The 21,758-nt window shown below is 43.8% G+C and overlaps 1 protein-coding gene across 1 annotated transcript in view; it reads right to left on the bottom strand.

Annotated features, from left to right (window-relative positions):
- Window positions 1-4,630: 4,630 nt before the first annotated feature.
- Window positions 4,631-21,758, bottom strand: part of LOC311137001 (reelin-like) — a 221,303-nt gene continuing 204,175 nt past the window's right edge. The window contains 6 exon segments of the mRNA XM_084171327.1: window positions 4,631-5,896; window positions 10,293-10,391; window positions 16,374-16,571; window positions 17,557-17,776; window positions 18,104-18,261; window positions 18,953-19,114. Of these exon segments, the coding sequence (XP_084027453.1) occupies window positions 5,797-5,896; window positions 10,293-10,391; window positions 16,374-16,571; window positions 17,557-17,776; window positions 18,104-18,261; window positions 18,953-19,114 (937 nt within the window). The 3' untranslated portion in view covers window positions 4,631-5,796.

The following is a 21,758-nucleotide window of genomic DNA, read 5'->3' as shown; positions in this document are numbered from 1 at the left end:
TGTAAATCTCGCTGCCATTGGACTCTGGAGCAGTGGAAACGCGTTCTCTGGAGTGCTGAATCACGCTTCACCATCTGGCAGTCCGACGGACGAATCTGGGTTTGGCGGATGCCAGGAGAATGCTACCTGCCCCAATGCATAGTGCCAACTGTAAAGTTTGGTAGAGGAGGAATAATGGTCTGGGGCTGTTTTTCATGGTACAGGCTAGGCCCCTTAGTTCCAGTGAAGGGAAATCTTAACGCTACAGCATACAATGACATTATAGATGATTCTGTGCTTTCAACTTTGTAGCAACAATTTGGGGAAGGCCCTTTCCTGTTTCAGCATGACAATACCCCCGTGCACAAAGCAAGGTTCATACAGAAATGGTATGTCGAGATAAGTGTCAAAGAACTTGACTGGCCTGCACAGAGCCATGGCCTCTACCCCATCGAACACCTTTGGGATGAATTGGAACACCGACTGCAAGCCAGGCCTAATCGCCCAACATCAGTGTCCGACCTCACTAATGCTCTTGTGGCTAAATGGAAGCAAGTCCCCGCAGCAATGTTCCAACATCTAGTGGAAAGCCTTAACAGAAGAGTGGAGGCTGTTACAGCAGCAAAGGGGGGACCAATTCCATATTAATGCCCATGATTTTGGAATGAGATGTTCAACGAACAAGTGTCCACATCTTTACTTTTACTCAAGTACAATTAGGTACTTTTCCCACCACTGCTCGTTAGTAAGTCCTGTTATTTATAGGGAAACTCACAGAAGGCGGGGTCTAGCACCCGGGCTATGCCATTGGTTGAATGTAAGGAACAGTAAGGTCATAAGGGGGCCTGCTTACTATCGTCTAACATTCAGCAGACCATTCTGAGTCATAACAGGATGCTGAGCAGAGTGATCTGTTTGTCTTGTGAAAGGCTTGAAAGGGGCGCTGTCAGTTTCCCGATAACAATGGAATTTAGGCTTATGCATCTTTCCTGCAATGGCCGAAGATGTAACATGCATTTCCCAAAACACCACGCAGAGAGAACGTTTGCTGTGCATCCTTGAGGCATGTGTCGGTACTGATATAATTGAAAGGAAGCCAGAGCTGCTCTCGGATCAGTGTTCAGTTCAAATCTTACGTTAATATTATAATTATTTCACAATAGTGATGACGGATCAGCTCTTAGAGAGAAATGATCACCTATGGATGCAAATATTGAGGTGGCTTATTCTAACACTTACCCTATAATAATGCATCAAATCAAGATTTGGCACATCATTGCGCACGTTAGGCTACACGGAGTCACGGAGGCTCTCCGCACTGCTAAAGCTAACTCACTGTCCTCTGCTCTTATCCTTCTAGACCAATCTGCTGCCTTTGATACTGTGAACCATCAGATCCTCCTCTCCACTCTCTCCGAGTTGGGCATCTCCGGCGCTGCTCACTCTTGGATTGCGTCCTACCTAACAGGTCGCTCCTACCAGGTGGCGTGGCGAGAATCTGTCTCCCCCCCGTGCTCTCACCACTGGTGTCCCCCAGGGCTCAGTTCTAGGCCCTCTCCTATTCTCTCTATACACCAAGTCACTTGGCTCTGTCATATCCCCACATGGTCTCTCCTATCATTGCTACGCAGATGACACACAATTAAATTTCTCCTTTCCCCCTTCTGATAACCAGGTGGCGAATCGCATCTCTACATGTCTGGCAGACAAATCAGTGTGGATGTCGGATCACCACCTCAAGCTGAACCTCGGCAAGATGGAGCTGCTCTTCCTCCCGGGGAAGGACTGCCCGCTCCATGATCTCGCCATCACGGTTGACAACTCCATTGTGTCCTCCTCCCAGAGTGCAAAGAACCTTGGCGTGACCCTGGAGAACACCCTGTTGTTCTCAGCTAACATCAAAGCGGTGACCCGATCCTGCATGTTCATGCTCTACAACATTCACAGAGTACGACCCTACCTTACACAGAAAGCGGCACAGGTCCTAATCCAGGCACTTGTCATCTCCCGTCTGGATTACTGCAACTCGCTGTTGGCTGGGCTCCCTGCCTGTGCCATTAAACCCCTACAACTTATCCAGAACACTGCAGCCCGTCTGGTGTTCAACCTTCCCAAGTTCTCTCATGTCACCCCGCTCCTCCGCACACTCCACTGGCTTCCAGTTGAAGCTCGCATCTACTATAAAACCATGGTGCTTGCCTACGGAGCTGTGAGGGGAACGGCACCTCCTTACCTTCAGGCTCTGATCAGACCCTACACCCAAACGAGTACACTACGTTCATCCACCTCTGGCCTGCTAGCCCCCCTACCTCTACGGAAGCACAGTTCCCGCTCAGCCCAGTCAAAACTATTCGCTGCTCTGGCACCCCAATGGTGGAACAAGCTCCCCCACGACGCCAGGACAGCGGAGTCACTGACCACCTTCCGGAGACACTTGAAACCCTACCTCTTTAAGGAATACCTGGAATAGTATAAAAGTAATCCTTCTACCCCCCCTTCCTCCTCCCCCCCATAAAAAAAATGATTATTTATATTGGGTGGTGTTTCCACTAGCTATCCTAAGTTGAATGCACCAATTTGTAAGTCGCTCTGGATAAGAGCGGCTGCTAATGACTAAAATCTCAAATCTACACATCATGAAATATATTGAGGCAAAAAAATTGACAGAAGCCAAATAAAACTATGTTAAATTAACATGAAATTGATTCCAATATCATTGAGATATATAGGCCTATTAAGCCTATACTGTAGGTGGCCTATGTATCTTTTAATGCAGTCGTCTTGTTTTTCATTTGAAGCATCTTTTTATCCTTTGTTTGTTTGTAACAATTGCAAAGACCTTGGCAGCTTTGTACTTGTAGTCAACTTCGTTGTGAAGTTAACGGCAGCCACAGATGAACAACTTGATTCTATGTTCAGCGGAGATCGTCTGTGTATAAAGTGACACGGTAGGGAAAAAACGCATCTGACGACACACTTAGCTGTTCTAGTGGTCTGAGGCAGTCAAATAAATAACGAGCGTTTTCAAGTGCAACTTTAGTAATGATGGTTTTGGGAAACAGCTCGGAGATTTAACAATGCTCCTACAAAGGTTCTAACGATGAACTTAGCCTTAAGATGCTTTTGGGAAAATGGGCCCTGAATGGCTCAGTTGGTAGAGCATGGTGCTTGCAACATCTGGATTGTGGGTTTAATTCCCGGGGCCACCCATTTTTGCATGCATGACTAAGTCACTTTGGATAAAAGCATCTGCTAAATACATATATTATTATTATTATTATTATTATTATTATTATTATTATTATTATAACTGATTGGGCCCTGTACCGATAGTCAGACAAAGCATCCTTATTTACCTATTCCTTCCTAGTCACTGATCTGTTTTATCAGCTCCCAGATGTATCTACCCTCCTGTTTCTCCCTCTTCCTCCCTGCCATGCACTGTAACAACAACCTGCTCTGAGGGAATGCGGTCAGGAACACGCCCTCCCCTTGAAAGGACCCAGTTGATCATCAACTAGATTCAGCCGGGGGACGATTTTTTTCTTGAGCGGATGGTTCGGGGTGCCGGAACATAATTACAAATAATTTGTAGACTGCAAATTGACCGCAAGAAGCCCAAACAGAATATTTGACTGAAACATAATCATTTCAAACCTTGCTTACATTTGTATACGATCGTGTGTCTCTCTATTATGCATGGGAATACTTGGGAACAGATTTCCAAAATGATAATCATTTGGAGCTGATTTCCTGGTGTTTTTATAGTCTTATGTCCAACAATAAAAATTGTGGAACCCTGATCTACACCATGAGCTACACCTGCTGTGACTATAATTACTGGTGATTTTTTATGGTATAGCTAATTTTGACTTTGTGGCTGTGATAACTAGTGGATACCATAATTACTGTAACGCCTGTCACAGTGTTGCAGTTAATTCGGTCCCCGTTGTGGTGGCAATGATGGTTTTGGCTATGTTGTTGACCAGGCTATAACGCTCAAGTCTACTTTAAGGTCATGTAATTTTAGATTGCTAGGCTTACTGGTTTTTTATAGAGGACGTGAGGACTACTATGATTTGTTGGTTGAATGGTTCATTATCTACAGACCCATACATTGTCTAACCAAACTGAGGTGTGCACCAAACTGAAGCCAACATGTTTTACCAAATATAATGGGAGAGCATGCATTTTAAAGCGAATGTTTTATTTATTTTTATTTTTATGATTGTGAAATAATGTTTTATACACTGAATGGACTACATGTTAGCGCTTGTTTTGAAGCCTTTTGTTTAATCAGCAATGTCTCCTTTTGACATTATGTGGGTATAAAGTTGTTTTATAAATCTATTAACACACTCACACACACACATACTGTACCAAGCAGCTATCTGAGGTTTGGACAGTTCTTTATTTCCCTTTTATAAGGCTGCTGGGTCTCCCCATAGTGGATATACATATACTGTATGTACAGGAGATTGCTATAATGGAGTTACACTGAGAGAGAGGGCTGGGAGAGGGTCCACATTACACTTCAAAAAACAACACTGATGGAGCCTCATCTCCGGGGAGCAGAAATCAGCAGAGAGAAAGAGAGGGATGGGGTAACAGCACGAGAGAATGGGGGAGGGAGGGGGGGGGGGGGGAGATGGGGGAGAAGTTGCAGCCGAGAGCCTTGAGAGGCTGGATGACTGCCTAATAACTTATCACTAGAAAATAACATACAGATTTCACGCACAGTGCATCTTTAAATAGGTTACGTGGAGAACCGCTTACCATAAATATCTGTATTTTCGGGAACCAACATATATAAAAATAATAAAATAAAATAAAAAATCATTGTTCAGTCTTTAATTATTTTTTATATTTTCTGTCTTTTATTCCCCCCTTTTTCGATTCGTTCCTTCCTTCCTTCCTTCCGTCTGCCTCGGAGGCAGAGTTTCGTTCATCCATCAGTCCCTCATCCGATAAACGAGAAAAAAAAACTAATCCAACCAAAAATAGCGCAATATGAATTAGTAAAAAACGAATGAACGAATGAACGGAACACGACCACAGTCAACTCATCACGAAAAGAACACACACACACACACACACTGAACAGAACAGCAAGAACACGGTACTCTTTTTAGCATCCTTATCACTGTTTTGATCCTCATCCTCCTCCTCAGGTACTTGTGCGAAGCAGAGGAATCTTCCTCCCTCTCGCAGCTCAGCTGATCTTGGAGGCATCCAGCTAGCCCAGTTCCCTGGCATAGAGTTGGAAAGAGGGCTCACCCCCTATCTTTGCCATTATCACTTCTGTGACAGTGTGCCCTCTATCCAACTCTATGCTCTCTGGTCATTAGTGATTTCTCAGAATAACTTCACAGTGTGGTAGTAGTAAGACTAGGAGGTGGGTAGGATGGGGTGACAGGGGAAAGCCAGGGGGTAGTATCATCATCATCGTATCGCAACTGGAACAGGGAATCATCATATCATAATAACCATGTACAGCAATGATTAGAAAACAACTAGAAACCCAAAAGTCCATGGAAGGTCAACAAAATGGTCGCCTTTGTTCCTTCACGTCTCCTTCCTTCCCATCACATGGGGGTGGGGAAGGCTTCTGATTGGCAGCGTAAACTGATGGGATGTCTAGCAGAGTGGGGATTGGAAGGTTGGAGAAGGAGGGGGTGTGGTCCAAGGCTGACTGGAATCCATTGGCTGGTGGGTGGGACTCGACAGGGCGATATGTCATCAGGAGAAAGGAATGTGGTTGGTTGGTAGGTCATATGTGTGATTGACAGGTCGTAGGACGAATCCTGTTCTGAGAGGTTAGGCACGCTGTTGTGGCAGTGCCCGCCTCTTCCGGCTGTAGTAGTGGCGTAGGCCGGTCTGTCTGGCAAAATTCATCATGTAGTTTTGTTTACGAGTGCTGTAGGGAGACAAAGACAGTGAGAGAGAGAGGAGAGAGAGAGAGTGGAAGAAGAGAGGAAGAGAGGACGGAGACCATTAGTGACCAGGAAAAGGTATTTAAAGTATCTACACACTCACTCATGCAGACACCCTCTTACATGCACACACATACACTCTCATATGCAAGCTCACACACTCCTAGATCTATGCTGGCATTTTCAGTTGGGTTTCACCCATAACCTCAAACACTCGATTAAGCAGAAGGTGGACTGTTTCTTTAAGATGTGCATTACTTATTGAATATTGAAATGTGTATGTATTGAAATGTGTATGTTGGCCATCAGCTTATAGGTGAACAATATTGTATGTATTGACATGTTCTCAATGGCAGTATCATAAGCAGACAGTTCAACAGTACGAGACATTGAACGACACAAAACTAGAGGACACAAGACTAGCTAGAGAGCTATAGACACGGTCACAGACGTTAGCTACAGATGTGGTCGGGGTTCTGGGGTTTTCTAACTCTGACCATGGTTCTAAGGATCAAAGGAAGGAGAGTGTTTGAGGTCAGAGTTTGTTGAGTAACAGCCATCATATCACTTGGAAAAACAAACCAAAGTAATAAAGGTGCAGGGGAGTGAGGGAGGAGGAGGGGGGGAGGGGAGGGGGGGAAGGGAGGGAGGAGGTACATTGAAAGAGAAGCTAAATAGACACAAAAAGAAGCTGTGACTGAAGATCGCGCTTCTTGCTTAGCCTGTCATTGCCTCTTCTGTCCAGCAGGAGGCGCCAGTGAGCCCGAAGTGCAGCCAGTGGCCTCTGCAAAGCTGGTGGGGGGAAAGTCGGGAGGTGTGGTGGAGGGGTGTGGTGGAAGGTCGGAGGGTGTCAGAAAGGGGGATGGGGGCGAGTTGCTTCTGTTTTTTCTCTTTTTTTCTCCTTAACAAAAGCGAGGGACAGTATGGCAGGAGCTCCAAACTCAGAGGATGTTGTGTTCCATGGACCGGCAGCCATGGAGGGTGGGGGAGCTTTGCAACGGTGGATTTAAAAAGCCATGCAAGGACTTGATGGAGGAGGTTACTCTGATGACGATGATGATCGGGGCTGATGAGTTTTAGGTCTTTAGTGGTGTGTAGGCTATGTCTGATGATCTGAAGTTATACCATTATGCTCTATGTTCTAGTGTGACTCATAATAATAATAATAATATACCATTTAGCAGACGCTTTTATCCAAAGCGACTTACAGTCATGCGTGCATACTCATGTTTGTGTGTTGGGTTTAATTAATGTAATGAAGTTAGATATTCAGGTTAGAATGAAGAGGTAAGTGTGATACCATATTAGAGTGCCTGAACTGTGTAACTTGTTTGTGGCAGTGTCATCCTCAGAATGTGCTACATGTCTAGGATCTGCACACATGTAACCACATTAAACAAAAGCCAGACTTAAAACACAATGGCTGCAATAGCTCAACATACATTGATATAGTTATGCATCACATCACACAGATACATATAAATGTGATGCCATTGAGATTTATGTACTGTATATGTTAAGCAGACCAATTGAGATCTACAGAAAAGCTATATTTTATTACACTTTGAGAGACCTGCTTCCTCAATATGTCTGTATTGTCTGAACTGTAGCTCTGTCTGTGTCATGGATGGGCCTTGAAAGAGCCTGCACCTGGTTATGACAGTGGGTGTCCTGTGCCTCGGTTGGGTGGGGGGGGGGGGGTTAAGGTGAAGGAGATGATGACAGAAAAGGGGGTCAGGGGTGTAGCTGAAGGGTGAGGGTGTGTCACAGGAGGGGAGAGGCGGAAGACTTACCTGACTCTACAGCCATGCCACAGGGAGCAGAATACAGAAGAGAGCAGAGGTTAGAGCGCGAGAGGGGAGGAGGGGGTGGAGAGGGGTGCTGCTGGCTCGCAGAAAGGTCTGGGGGGGCAGGAACCCCGGCCGCCTGGGGAGGCGAAGGGGGCAAGAGAGGAGGGGGAGGTGGAGAAGAAAGAGGGAGCAGGAAGTATGCAGAGAGTCAGAGACAGAACGCGAGAGATCGCGATACAGAAAAGGATACAGAGAGAGGTAGAGCAAGAGAGACGAGAAAGGAGTGAGAGAGAGAAGCAAAAGAGACCAAGGATGTAGAGAGAAAGAGAGAGCGATCGAGACAATAACAGATGGAAATGGAGGAGGAAAGAGAAAGCGCCGACCAATCCGTCCATTATACACAGAGAGAACAAGAGAGGGAGTCATAGGGAAGAAAGGGATATTGGAAGGAGGAGATGGAAGCCATGATAAGACATGAGGTAGCAGAAGAGCATAAGCGCAGGCAGAGGAAGAAGCGTAGGAAGAGGAAGAGGTCGAAGGAGGGAGGAGAAAAGGAGGAGTATGGTCACGCATGTTAGTGTTTGTGAGGCCAGGGAGGAGTGGCACGGATGACAAAAGAAACAATTGAAAAGGAGGAGAGGAGGGGTGGTGGTGGAACAGAGACAGAAATAAAAAGAGAGAAGTGTGAGGATCGCGTACGGTTATTCTGTTCAGCAGACACTGTTGTTGAATGTTGAAAACCAACCATGGGAGTGAGAGAGGAGGAGTGGAGGAGGGCAGGTCAAGTCCACACGAAACCAGGGACAGCTCATGTAAGGACTGTGTGTATTGTGTACTGTATGTGTGTGCTTTGCTGTGACGTAAGACAGAAATCCTGTAAACCTAAATACTGCATATTTGTACTATATTGGGTATCGGTTGTTTGCCAATTGATGACACCAGCATTGACAGGACCAACTTAGTGTACAACATAAAAATAACTATGGTTGGTGGACATTTGCAATGCATTGGCCACTTAATGACATTCAATAACATCTTATGCAGCCTGGTCTCATAGACTAGACGTTACATAGTAAAAGCAAATCCGACACTCAAATAAGTATGATATGTTACGTTTGGTATGGTTACATAAGACAGAAGGTTACTTATGGCAAAAACAAAAGTAGGGTGGTTGGACGGAGTGGATGGGTAGCCGTATAACGCGAACGTCTAGCAACCCAAAGGTTGCGTGTTCGAATCTCATCACGGACAATTTTAGCTAATTAGCAACTACTTACTACTTTTTAGTTACTTTGAAACTACTTAGCTAACCCTTCCTCTAACCTTAACCTTCACCTTTTACCCTAACTCCTAACCCTAACACTAACCTTAACCCTAACCACCTAGCTAATGTTATCCACAACAAATGGGAATTCATAACATTTCATACATTTTGCAAATTCTTAACATATTGTAATTCATAACTTTTGTTTGAATTGCAATTCGTAACATATCACATGAATTACACTGAGTGTACAAAACATTAGGAACATGACATAGACTGACCAGTTGAATCCAGGTGAAAGCTATGATCCCTTATTGATGTCACCTGTTAAATCCCCTTCAATCAGTGTAGATGAAGGGGAGGAGACAGGTTAAAAAATAATTTTTAAGCCTTGAGACAATTGAGACATGGATTGTGTATGTGTGCCATTCAGAGGGTGAATGGGCAAGACAAAAGATTTAAGTGCCTTTGAACGAGGTATGGTAGTAGGTGCCAGGTGCACCGGTTTGAGTGTGTCGAGAACTGCAACGCTGCTGGGGTTTTCACGCTCAACAGTTTCCTGTGTGTATCAAGAATGGTCCACCACCTAAAGGACATCAAGCCAACTTGACACAACTGTGTGAAGCATTGGAGTCAACATGAGCCAGCATCCCTGTGGAAAGCTTTCGACACCTTGTAGAGTCCATGCCCAGACGAATTGAGGCTGTTCTGAGGGCAAAAGGAGGTGCAACTCAATATTAGGAAAGTGTTCCTAATGTTTTGTACACTCAGTGTATAATTCGTAACATATCATACAACATATCATACTAATTGAAATGTCTCGGATGTACATTGTTATGTCTACCCCTGAGTCCATGTTCTTATGTTATAATGTGAAGCCCTCAGTAACATGCAAAATGCATTTGAAATGCTCCATGCCTCTGTCATATAAATGGTATGTAGGCTAGATGTAGATTGTGTGTGCTTTTAATATGCTTTATATGGTCTCACACAATGTTCAAAGAGACCACAGTCAATGTGATGCTTGATGCACTAACCACTAACCTTGGTCACAACATCCATCTGAAACCTGCTTCAGGATAAGTGGCTGAGTTTTCCGTGCTGTTGAGCACACACTGTGGGTGTGCATGTATGTGTGACTGTAAGCTTTTTACTTGCTGTGGAGCAGGTGTGTCTGTCAGTTTGTGTGAAGAGAGAGGGGGCATTTTGGGGCAGTTAGCTGCAGGGGCAGATTGAGCCTAAGTACGGGGCGGTTTGGAAAACAGTCTGGGGGACCGTTTGGGGAATGAGGAACCAGGGGGTACCAGGATGGTTGGAGACACTCACAGAACTACTTCCACATGGTCCAGCGCCCACTGGTCATGTCCCACACCGTCGTGACGCGGCTGCCACCACCGCAGCTCCACCCCTTTAACCCTTGCCTCTCTGTGGAAGTTAGAGGTCAGAGATTAAGAGTGGGCTATCAGTGTGGGTCGTTCTCAATTAATCTTTCCTTGATCACTCATGTCCTCTCTACCCAGCTAAAAACAAATGTTCCCACAACTTTAGAGAACGTTCCCTTAAGAGTCTTATTAGGTCATACCTAACATTTTCATAGGAATGTTCCAGTGACGTGCAAGGACTGTTTCCAAGAGACCATTCCCTTAATGTCAAACATAAATTACCCAGAACGTGGTTACCATGTTCTCAGAAAAGTCAATATTAATGTTCTAGACACGTTTAATGGGAACTTTGCAAGAACGTTTGTGTCCAGTTTTCTAAGGGTTAGAAGAATTTTCCATCAACGTCCCACCAAACATACACAGAACATGGTTGCCATCTTCTCAAAATATATGAATGTTCTAGACACGTTTCATCGGAACGTTGCAAGAACATTCATGTGTCCGGTTTTCAGATGGTTAGGAGAATATTCCACCAATGGCCCACCAAACATACACAGAACATGGTTGGCATATTATCAGAATATAAGATATTAATGTTCTAGACATGTTTCATGGGAACGTTGCATGAACATTCATGTGTCCAGTTTTCTGTGGGTTCAGAGAATATTCCATCAACGTCCCATCAAATATACACAGAACATGGTTGCCATGTTCTCAGAATATAAGATATTAATGTTCTAGACACGTTTCATGGGAATGTTGCAATAACATTGTTGTGTATCAGTCGTCAGGATGTCGCCTGATGGTGCCAAAGAAATGTATTATTTTTTCTTTCGGAAAGTATTCAGACCCCATCCCTTTTTTCACATTTTGTTACGTTACAGCCTTATTCTAAAATTGATTGAATTAAACGTTTTCCTCATCAATCTTCAGTGGCAGGGACTGGGAGACTAGTCAGGATCGATGAAAAGATGAACGAAGCAAAGTACAGCGAGATCCTTGATGAAAACCTGCTCCAGAGTGCTCAGGACCTCAAACTGGGGCGAAGGTTCACCTTCCAACAGGACAACAGCCCTAAGCACACAGCCAAGACAACGCAGGAGTGGCTGTGGGACAATTCTCTGAATGTCATTGAGTGGCCCAGCCAGAGCCCGGACTTGAACCCGATCTAACATCTCTGGAGAGACCTGAAAATAGCTGTGCAGCGACGCTCCCCATCCAACCTGACAGAGCTTGAGAGGATCTGCAGAGAAGAATGGGAGAAACTCCCCCCAAAAAAGGTGTGCCAAGCTTGTAGCGTAATACCCAAGAAGACTCCAGGCTGTAATCGCTGCCAAAGGTGCTTCAACAAAGTACTGAGTAAAGGGTCTGAATACTTTTGTAAATGTGATATTTCATTATTTTAAAAAGATACAATTTAGAAGGGAAAAAAATGGTTTTTGCTTTGTCATTATGGGGTATTGTGTGTAGATTGATGACGGAAAAAAAAACATTTAATCAATTTTAGAATAAGGTTGTAACGTAACAAAATGTTGAAAAAGTCAAGGGGTCTGAATACTTTCCGAATGCACTGTACATCACCCCTTGTTATTGTGGCCCATCAAGGATCCAATTGGTGAACTACTGATCCATTCACAGCTCTTTGTGGGCAAGGTTAGGGACACTCACACAAACAATGCTTTTAACTTAGTGTTTTAAACGTACATGATTACATTGTGCATGTTCATTTATACAGTAATTATTATTCAACATGTCCTCCCTTGGGATTTGCACTCACAACCTCTTGGTTCATGGCATTCTGATATTCCTGCTACGCCACCATGTCTGTGTCAGTTAACAGTTAATCTGACTATTCATTGATTTGATTGATTATTTTAGCAATTTTAAGGCTTTTTGTATAGTCGTCTAATGTTACTCCTGAATCACTATAGTCAATAAAATTGTTTTTCTTGACTGTGCTTTTAACAGAGCTGATATTTACAGTGAGGGAAAAAAGTATTTGATCCCCTGCTGATTTTGTACGTTTGCCCACTGACAAAGACATGATCAGTCTATAATTTTAATGGTAGGTTTATTTGAACAGTGAGAGACAGAAAAACGCATGTCAAAAATTTTATAAATTGATTTGCATTTTAATGAGGGAAATAAGTATTTGACCCCTCTGCAAAACATGACTTAGTACTTGGTGGCAAAACCCTTGTAAGCAATCACAGAGGTCAGACGTTTCTTGTAGTTGGCCACCAGGTTTGCACACTTCTCAGGAGGGATTTTGTTCCACTTCTCTTTGCAGATCTTCTCCAAGTCATTAAGGTTTCGATGCTGACGTTTGGCAACTCGAACCTTCAGCTCCCTCCACAGATGTTCTATGGGATTAAGGTCTGGAGACTTGCTAGGCCACTCCAGGACCTTAATGTGCTCTTCTTGAGCCACTCCTTTGCTGCCTTGGCCATGTGTTTTGGGTCATTGTCATGCTGGAATACCCATCCACGACCCATTTGCAATGCCCTGGCTGAGGGAAGGAGGTTCTCACTCAAGATTTTACGGTACATGGCCCTGTCCATCGTCCCTTTGATGCGGTGAAGTTGTCCTGTCCCCTTAGCAGAAAAACACCCCCAAAGCATAATGTTTCCACTTCCATGTTTGACGGTGGGGATGGTGTTCTTGGGGTCATAGGCAGCATTCCTCCTCCTCCAAATACGGCGAGTTGAGTTGATGCCAAAGAGCTCCATTTTGGTGTCATCTGACCACAGCACTTTCACCCAGTTCTCCTCTGAATCATTCAGATGTTCATTGGCAAACTTCAGACGGCCCTGTATATGTGCTTTCTTGAGCAGGGGGACCTTGCGGGCGCTGCAGGATTTCAGTCCTTCACGGCATAGTGTGTTACCAATTGTTTTCTTGGTGACTATGGTCCCAGCTGCCTTGAGATCATTGACAAGATCCTCCCGTGTAGTTCTTGGCTGATTCCTCACCATTCTCATGATCATTGCAACTCCACGAGGTGAGATCTTGCATGGAGCCCCAGGCCGAGGGAGATTGACAGTCTTTTGTGTTTCTTCCATTTGCGAATAATCGCACCAACTGTTGTCACCTTCTCACCAAGCTGCTTGGCGATGGTCTTGTAGCCCATTCCAGCCCTGTGTAGGTCTACAATCTTGTCCCTGACATCCTTGGAGAGCTCTTTGGTCTTGGCCATGGTGGAGAGTTTGGAATCTGATTGATTGATTGCTTCTGTGGACAGGTGTCTTTTATACAGGTAATAATAATATTATAATAATATGCCATTTAGCAGACGCTTTTATCCAAAGCGACTTACAGTCATGCGTGCATACATTTTTGTGTATGGGTGGTCCCGGGGATCGAACCCACTACCTTGGCGTTACAAGCGCCATGCTCTACCAGTTGAGCCAGTTGAGCTAGAGGACAAACTGAGATTAGCAGCACTCCCTTTAAGATTGTGCTCCTAATCTCAGCTCGTTACCTGTATAAAAGACACCTGTCAGCCAGAAATCTTTCTGATTGAGAGGGGGTCAAATACTTATTTCCTTCATTAAAATGCAAATTAATTTATAACATTTTTGACATGCGTTTTTCTGGATTTTGTTGTTGTTATTCTGTCTCTAACTGTTCAAATAAACCTACCATTAAAATTATAGACTGATAATTTCTTTGTCAGTGGGCAAACGTACAAAATCAGCAGGGGATCAAATACTTTTTTCCCTCACTATACATCAAAGTGCATTGACCCTATTGTTAACACTTAATCCATTTGTTTCAGATATACACAAGTACCTAAGAAGTAATTTCTGGACAGGGCCTAACTATACTGGTCCAATAAGCACATGCCCTTGGGATATCCCTTATTGGGACAGTGGTTAGGGTGTTTGTCATTGGTGCTGGTGGCCTGGGTTCGAGACCCGTTAGGGGAGTCCCACCTACTCTCACATTCTTAGCAATATATGTTAACGCTATTATTTGGCAACAGTTACAACATCCCTAACTGATCAATACTGAACAAAAATATAAACGCCACATGCAAAAATCTAAATGATTTTACTGAGTTACAGTTCATATAAGGAAATCAGTCAATTGAAATAAATTAATTAGGCCCTCAACTATGAATTTCACATGAATGGGAAGGGGCGCAGCCATGGGTGGGCCTGGGAGGGAATAGGCCCATCCACTTAGGAGCCAGGCCCAGCCAATCAGAATGAGTTCTTCCCCACAAAAGGGCTTTACTACAGACAGAAATACTCCTCATCAGTTTCATCAGCTGTCCGGGTGGTTGGTCTCAGACTACCCCGCAGGTGAAGAAGCCAGATGTGGAGGTCCTGGGCTGGCATGGTTACATGTGGTCTGCGGTTGTGAGGCTGGTTGGACGTACTGGCAAATTATCTAAAACGACGGTGTAGGCGGTTTATGGTAGAGAAATTAACAATAAATTCTCTGGCAACAGCTCTGATGGACATTCCTGCAGTCAGCATTCCAATTGCACTTTCCCTCAAAACTTGAGACATCAGTGGCATTGTGTTGTGTGACAAAACTGCACATTTTAGAGTGGCCTCTTATTGTCCCCAGCACAAGGTGCACCTGTGTAATGATCATGCTGTTTAATCAGCTTCTTGATATGCCACAACTGTCAGGTGGATGGATTATCTTGGCAAAGGAGAAATGCTCACTAACAGGGATGTAAACAAATTTGTTCACAAAATTGGAGAGAAAAAAGCTTTTTGAGCATATGGATAATTTCTGGGATCTTTCATTTCAGCTCATGAAACATGGGACCAACACTTTACATGTTTTTCAGTATAATTAAAATCAGTTGCTCATTGAAAGATGGGAATCTGTAGGATTACCCGTTGAGCAGAAATTATGACCACATTTCCACTACCTCTCATAAATTATCAGTATTTATTAATTCTATATAGCTGAGCATCTCTCCATCATCTTCTTGAAATGCATTTTGAAGTACATTTCAGGTCTGTTAAAATTACACTCAAGGAAAACAATTGTATGGATTATAGTGATTCAGGAGTAACATTAAAACTGGGTAAAATGCCTCACCAACATTAGACCATTACACAGAAAGCCCTAAAATTGCTGAAATTAGTAAATAAAATCAATGATGAGAGAATAGTCTGATTAACTGATAACTGACAACTGACACAGACATTGTGCCATTGTAGAAAGATTGTACTGTCGTGAACCAAGAGGTTGTGAGTTCAAATCCCAAGTGAGGACATGCTGTATAATAATTACTGTATAATTACTGTTCCTAACCTTGCCAACATACAAAGAGCTGTGAATGGATCAGTGGTTCATCAATCAGGGCCTTGATGGGCTCGGCAACAGTAACAAGGCGTGATGTGTAATGACAACATTTCTTTGGGACCATCAGGTGACTTCCTGACAACTGATACACAGAAATGTTGCTGCAACGTTCCCATGAAACGTGTGTCTAGAACATTTATATAGTGTAGGTTTGATGGGACGTAGATGGAATTTTGTCCTAACCCTCAGAAAACTGGACACAGGAATGTTCTTGAAACGTTCCAATGAAACGTGTCTAGAACATTAATATTGTATATTCTGAGAACATGGCAACCACGTTTCTGGGTAAGTTCTGTTTGACATTTAGGGAATTTTCTCCTAACGCCAAAACATGCGAAATAGGTTCTCAGGAGGTTTTGGCTAACATATATAGAATGTTCCCTCCCGTAAGTAACGGAAATCTGGACACTCCGGGGAACATTACAAAAACGTTCTCTCCCCTAAGAATTGTTAGCTGGGTACTCGTCTCCTCAACAATCATTGGAGGAGCAGGTCCGATGGAAGGACCCTTGGATGTTCTCATCCAATGTGTTTTGAAGAAGAAGTTGAGGGGCGAGGACATAAGGAATCACAGAAGGATGAACTGAGAAAGAGCCTGTGTGTTGGTATTAATGAGTGTTTAGACAATTTACATCTAAATGAAATCAAGCTTTATTGGAAGGAAAAACATCTCTGTGTGTATAGGTTCACTCACAGTGGGATGTTGTAGGACACTCTCTGGGCCTTGATGAAGTCTTTGGGCTGGTGCTGGGCGATCACGTGCCAGCTCACTCCATTATTGACAGTGTATTGTAGCAGCACAGCCCTGTCCACTGTGTCAGGCTGGTCCAGGGCAGTGTTACAACTGTCTGTCTGGGACACACTACCTATCTGCAGGACGAACATGATCTTACTGTGGGGGGGGGGGGGGGGGGGGTGAGAGAGAGAGAGAGAGATAAGAGATGGTAAGATTGCCTTGGTATTTTTGTCCTACCAAGTTTAGGCTCCAAGTTTTCCATCTTAGTCCTACTCTATATTGACTTCTTAGTGGCCTCAGTAGTGGGCGTGGCTAGGATAAGCTAGGCTGGGCTATGCTAAGCTAGGATGAGCTAGAATAGGCTATGCTATGCTAGGCTACGCTAGAATAGGCTAGGTTTCATGCCATAGGGGGCACAGGGGCATGTGCCCCCTCAGATTTGTGCTGTACGTTTAAAAAAAATCTGTAATACTACTTGCCACAGCAATTTTATGAAGTTGGCTTTAGCTAGCCCAGATAGGTTCCCAATCTCCCAACCTCATAACTAGCTACCAAGAAGACATTTCAGGCTATCAATCAAGTTAGAGTAGCAAGCTTGTCTAACTATCTTAGCTGGAATGCCTGCTGACAAGGCTGGTAGACTTTAGTAAAGCAAGCAATAACTAAATGTACTGAATAAGACTCACATTCCTTTCAATCTTTTACCCAGATTTTAGCAGAGATGGAGAGAAGCATATTTGGTTTCTTTAAAAAAAGAACCACTAATCAGGAGGATGCAGACAGTTCAAGAGGTATGCTTAGATATGTAGAAAAATAAACACATTTTTCACATAGAACGAAGCATAATGATTATGGCTCTAGATTGCAGGAAAAAGCTGCTTCAGGTGTTTGAAAAATACAAAATCCTCCACCCCCCAGCCATCCTCACGTACTATGTGCCCCCTCAGATTTTTAGGGTGCATGATGCCGCTGTTCAGTAGCTGTCTCATGTGAGATCCAGAGGCTTGGTGACCGCCTGCCTCATTTTACAGCTACTGTATTGTATAATCTTCTACTGTACTGTATCATGAGCATCTCTCACTGTCCCTTTAGTAGTTGGCGAGGCGAGGCTAATACAGTACAATCCATTGTCCAGCCCTACCTGGCTCGTGTCAGGTCGAGTGGCTTGGTGACAGCCTGCCTCATCTTACAGCCGTTGAAGTAGAGCGAGTCACCGTGGGCGTGGGGAGAGAGCTGGCCACACCCACTTCCCACCCCGCCACCCTGGATGAGTTGCCAGCTCTCCTCTGACATGCTGCCTGACTCAAAGTTATCCTTTATGGAGCTGGGCAGGTCACTGCTGGACAGAGAGCAGTCATCACCTGGGAGATGGAGGAGAGAAAGGAAGGGTGGTTAGTTTAGATTGTGGTGCTGCAGAGTTGGGGTCCATTAGAAATTATAATATATTTGATTGAAAAGAAAATGAGGAATTTCAGTTTACTTCCATAATTGACTGAATTGAAATGGAATTGACCCCAACCGTGTGGCGCTGATACCTTTTAGATGAAAGACAGTATGAACACTCCTAACATTTGAATGCATAAAGAATAAAGTTTAACCAATATTAATGCTAGCTGTCAGTCTTACTTAAAGGGAACATTGTACTGGCCCCTATGGTTAGTGTTAGTGTGGTACTCAGTCAGACCCACCATGGTGTCCCTCGTCACAGATACAGACCACTCCGCTTGTACAGTAACCATGACCACTACACAGCCCTGGGCACGCCTCCCCAATGTACATGTGGTCCACCCCCCAACCGTGACGCTCGCCAGCGCCCTCCTTCTGGATCCAACGGAACTGCGTGGCACTGCAGGAGAAGGGTGAGTGTGTGTGAGAGAAAAAGAGTTAGAGAGCTGTGACAAGAAAGAGGGGAACTGAGTGTGATACCCTTTACAGACATTTCCCTTTATAGAAGCTCTTCGATAACAGCTTTGATCACCCTTCAGACACAGAAATAAAATGCTGGTTCAGAAACTTCTCTACCCTTTCAGAGAACTGTTCTGCTCCTGCATGGAATGCTCACATTTAGTTACCCACAACAAACATCATTAGCTAGTTTGTTACCTTGCTATGCTTCCGGTGTCTAAGGAATTTATGACTTTGCTAACGTTTGCAAATGGTATCTTGGAGGATGTTGATTCAGCTTAGGGAAGCATCTGGGGAGCAGTTTTATAGGGGCACCCCATAAAACAGAGGAAGTCTGTTGTGTGGAGTCATGGGATTGGTCTCTAGGAGAAACCACCCATATCATGTAAAAAATTATAAATACTGGGTTGAGACAAAGGAGGACAGAACAACATATTATTTTGGGTCGTTGTTCTCCAGATGCCTGCAGATGTCTGTAAACTTACGCTGAAATCTTGTGATATAAATAAACCTTTATAATCAAAGTACAGTGTAAGCGGACTCCTTGGTCTCACAGCATAATTAGCATTATTATTTAGAAACAACACTAGCTTAGTGAGTGGCAAAACGCTAATTTGCAAAAGCGGTCCTACCCTGAGGAGACGTGGTCAGGCAGCTGGACAGTGACTCTGGTCCAGGTAGAGCTGTTGACAGGACTGTAGATGGTGGACTCATGGAAAATGAAGGGAGAGCAGCCGACGTTGTTCACAGAGGAGGGAAGACACTCTGACTGGACCAGCTGCCATGAGTCAGACCTGGAGAGAAGAGAAGGAGGAGAGAGAAATAAGAAAGAGGATTGTATTGTAAATTGCTCTAATCCTTCAATGTTGGAGGGGTGCCCTCCACCAACGGTTGTCTCCAGCTCTCGCAATAGCTTATGGATGTGATTCAGATCTGGACTCTTTGCTGACCACTCCAGAACAGTCCAGGATCTTTTCATGAACCATTCCTGGGTGCTTTTAGATGTGTGTTTGGGGTCGTTGTCCTGCTGGAAGATCCATAATGTTTAGTGGAGACACAGTTTTTGGACACTGAGTTGAACATTAGACTCAAAAACACCTCATAATCTGCTGATATCATGATGCCTTGCGCATGTTCAAGGCCTCCAGTACCAAAGGCAGCAAAGCAACCCCACAGCATTATCAAACCTCCCCCATCGCTGATTTGTAATGCCAAATAACTATAATTTTGTTTAATTGGTCCACAGAACATTTTCCCCAGGATTTAGGCTTGTTTAGGTGAGTTTTTGAGAAGTTCACTCACACACTTTTTCACTCTTCATTTGTGGCTGCTACTCTGTTTTTTATTTTACACTTATTATTATCTTTGCTGATGCCTAATCAGTTTACCCTGCTTTCATGTACGTACAGTGCATTCGGATAGTATTTAGACCCCTTCCCTTTTTCCACATTTTGTTACGTTACAGCTTTATTCTAAAATGGATTACATTATTTTTTCTCCTGATCAATCTACTGTACTGACTACCCCATAATGACAGGTTTTTTGATTTTTTTGCAAATTTATAAAAAAAACTACTGAAATATCGAATTTACATAAGTATTCAGACCCTTTACTCAGTACTTTGTTGAAGCACCTTTGGCAGTGATTACAGCCTCAAGTTTTCTTGGGTTTGACGCTACAAGCATGGCACACCTATTTTTGCACAGCTATTTTCAGGTCTCTTCAGAGATATTCAATCAGGTTCAAGTCCGGGCTCTGGCCGGGCCACTAAAGGACATTCAGAGACTTGTCCCGAAGCCACTCCTGCGTTGTCTTGGCTGTGTGCTTAGGGTCGTTGTCCTGTTGGAAGGTGAACCTTTGCCCCAGTCTGAGGTCCTGAGCGCTCTGGAGCAGGTTTTCATCAAGGTTCTTTCTGTACTTTGCTCTATTCATCTTTCCCTCGATCTTGTCTAGTCTCCCAGTCCCTGCCGCTGAAAAACATCCCCACAGTATGATGCTGCCACCATTAAGCTTCACCGTAGGGATGACTCCAGGTTTCCTCCAGACGTGATGCATGGCATTCAGGCCAAGAGTTCAATCTTGGTTTCAACAGACCAGAGAATGTTGTTTTTCATGGTCTGAGAGTCCTTTAGGTGCCTTTTGGCAAACTGTCTTGTGCCTTTTACGGAAGAGTGGCTTCCGTCTGGCCACTCTACCATAAAGGCCTGATTGGTGGAATGCTGCAGAGATGGTTGTCCTTCTGGAAGGTTCTCCCATCTCCACAGAGGACCTCTCGAGCTCTGTCAGAGTGACCATCAGATTCTTGGTCACCTCCCTGACCAAGGCCCTTCTCCCCTGATTACTCAGTTTGGCTGGGTGGCCAGCTCTAGGAAGATTCTTGGTGGTTCCAATCTTCATTTAAGATGGAGGCCACTGTGTTCTTGGGGACCTTCAATGCTGCAGACATTTTTTGGTACCCTTCCCCAGATCTGTGTATCGACACAATCCTGTCTCGGAGCTCTACGGACAATTCCTTCAACCTCATGGCTTGGTTTTTGCTCTGACATGCACTGTCAACTGTGGGACCTTATATAGACAGGTGTGTGCCTCTCCAACACATGCCCAATCAATTGAATTTACCACAGGTGGACTCCAATCAAGTTGTAGAAATGTCTCAAGGATGAACAATGGAAACAGGATGCACCTGAGCTCAATTCTGAATACTTTTGTAAATAAGGTATCAGTTTTTTATTTTTAATACATTTGCAAAAAAATTCTAAAAACCTGTTTTCGCTTTGTCTTTATGGGGTATTGTGTGTAGATTGATGAGGATTTGTATTTATTTAATCCATTTTAGAATAAGGCTGTAACTTAACAAAATTTGGAAAAAGTCAAGGGGTCTGAATGCTAATTTTAATTTTATTTGATTGTTTTATTTGATTTGAAAAACTCTAGCTCTGTTGAAGGTTGTGGGTCTACCAGCAGGACAACAACCCCAAACACACATCAAAGCACCCTGGAAGGGTTTAAGAAAAAACGCTGGACTTGTGAAGAGTCCAGATCTGAATCCTATCCATAATCTATGGCAAGAGCTGAAAACAGCAGTTGGTGGAGGGCACCCCTTAATCATTAAAGAATTAGAGCAGTTTGCTGCTTAAAAGTGGGCCAAATTGCCAGTAGAAAGGTGCAGCAAGCTCATTGATGGCTACAATAAGCATTTGTTGGCAGTTATCATGGCCAAATGCTGCACAAAAAAGTATTAGCTCCGGGGTGCCAATAATTATGTCCATGCCATTTGTCTTTATTTTCTAAATTAAAATTGTAAACTTAAGTACACAAAAAATACCATTGGTTCTGCAATGTTGAAAAGCCAATAACATAGTGTGGTGACAAATTTGAAAATAAATAGGGAATTATTTAAGAAAATGGAAGGTTGCCAATATATTTGTCCGGCACTGT

Source organism: Coregonus lavaretus (assembly GCF_964263955.1).
Source record: "Coregonus lavaretus genome assembly, chromosome: 11".
Lineage (NCBI taxonomy): Eukaryota > Metazoa > Chordata > Actinopteri > Salmoniformes > Salmonidae > Coregonus > Coregonus lavaretus.
This window is presented reverse-complemented; position numbering and strand designations above follow the sequence as displayed.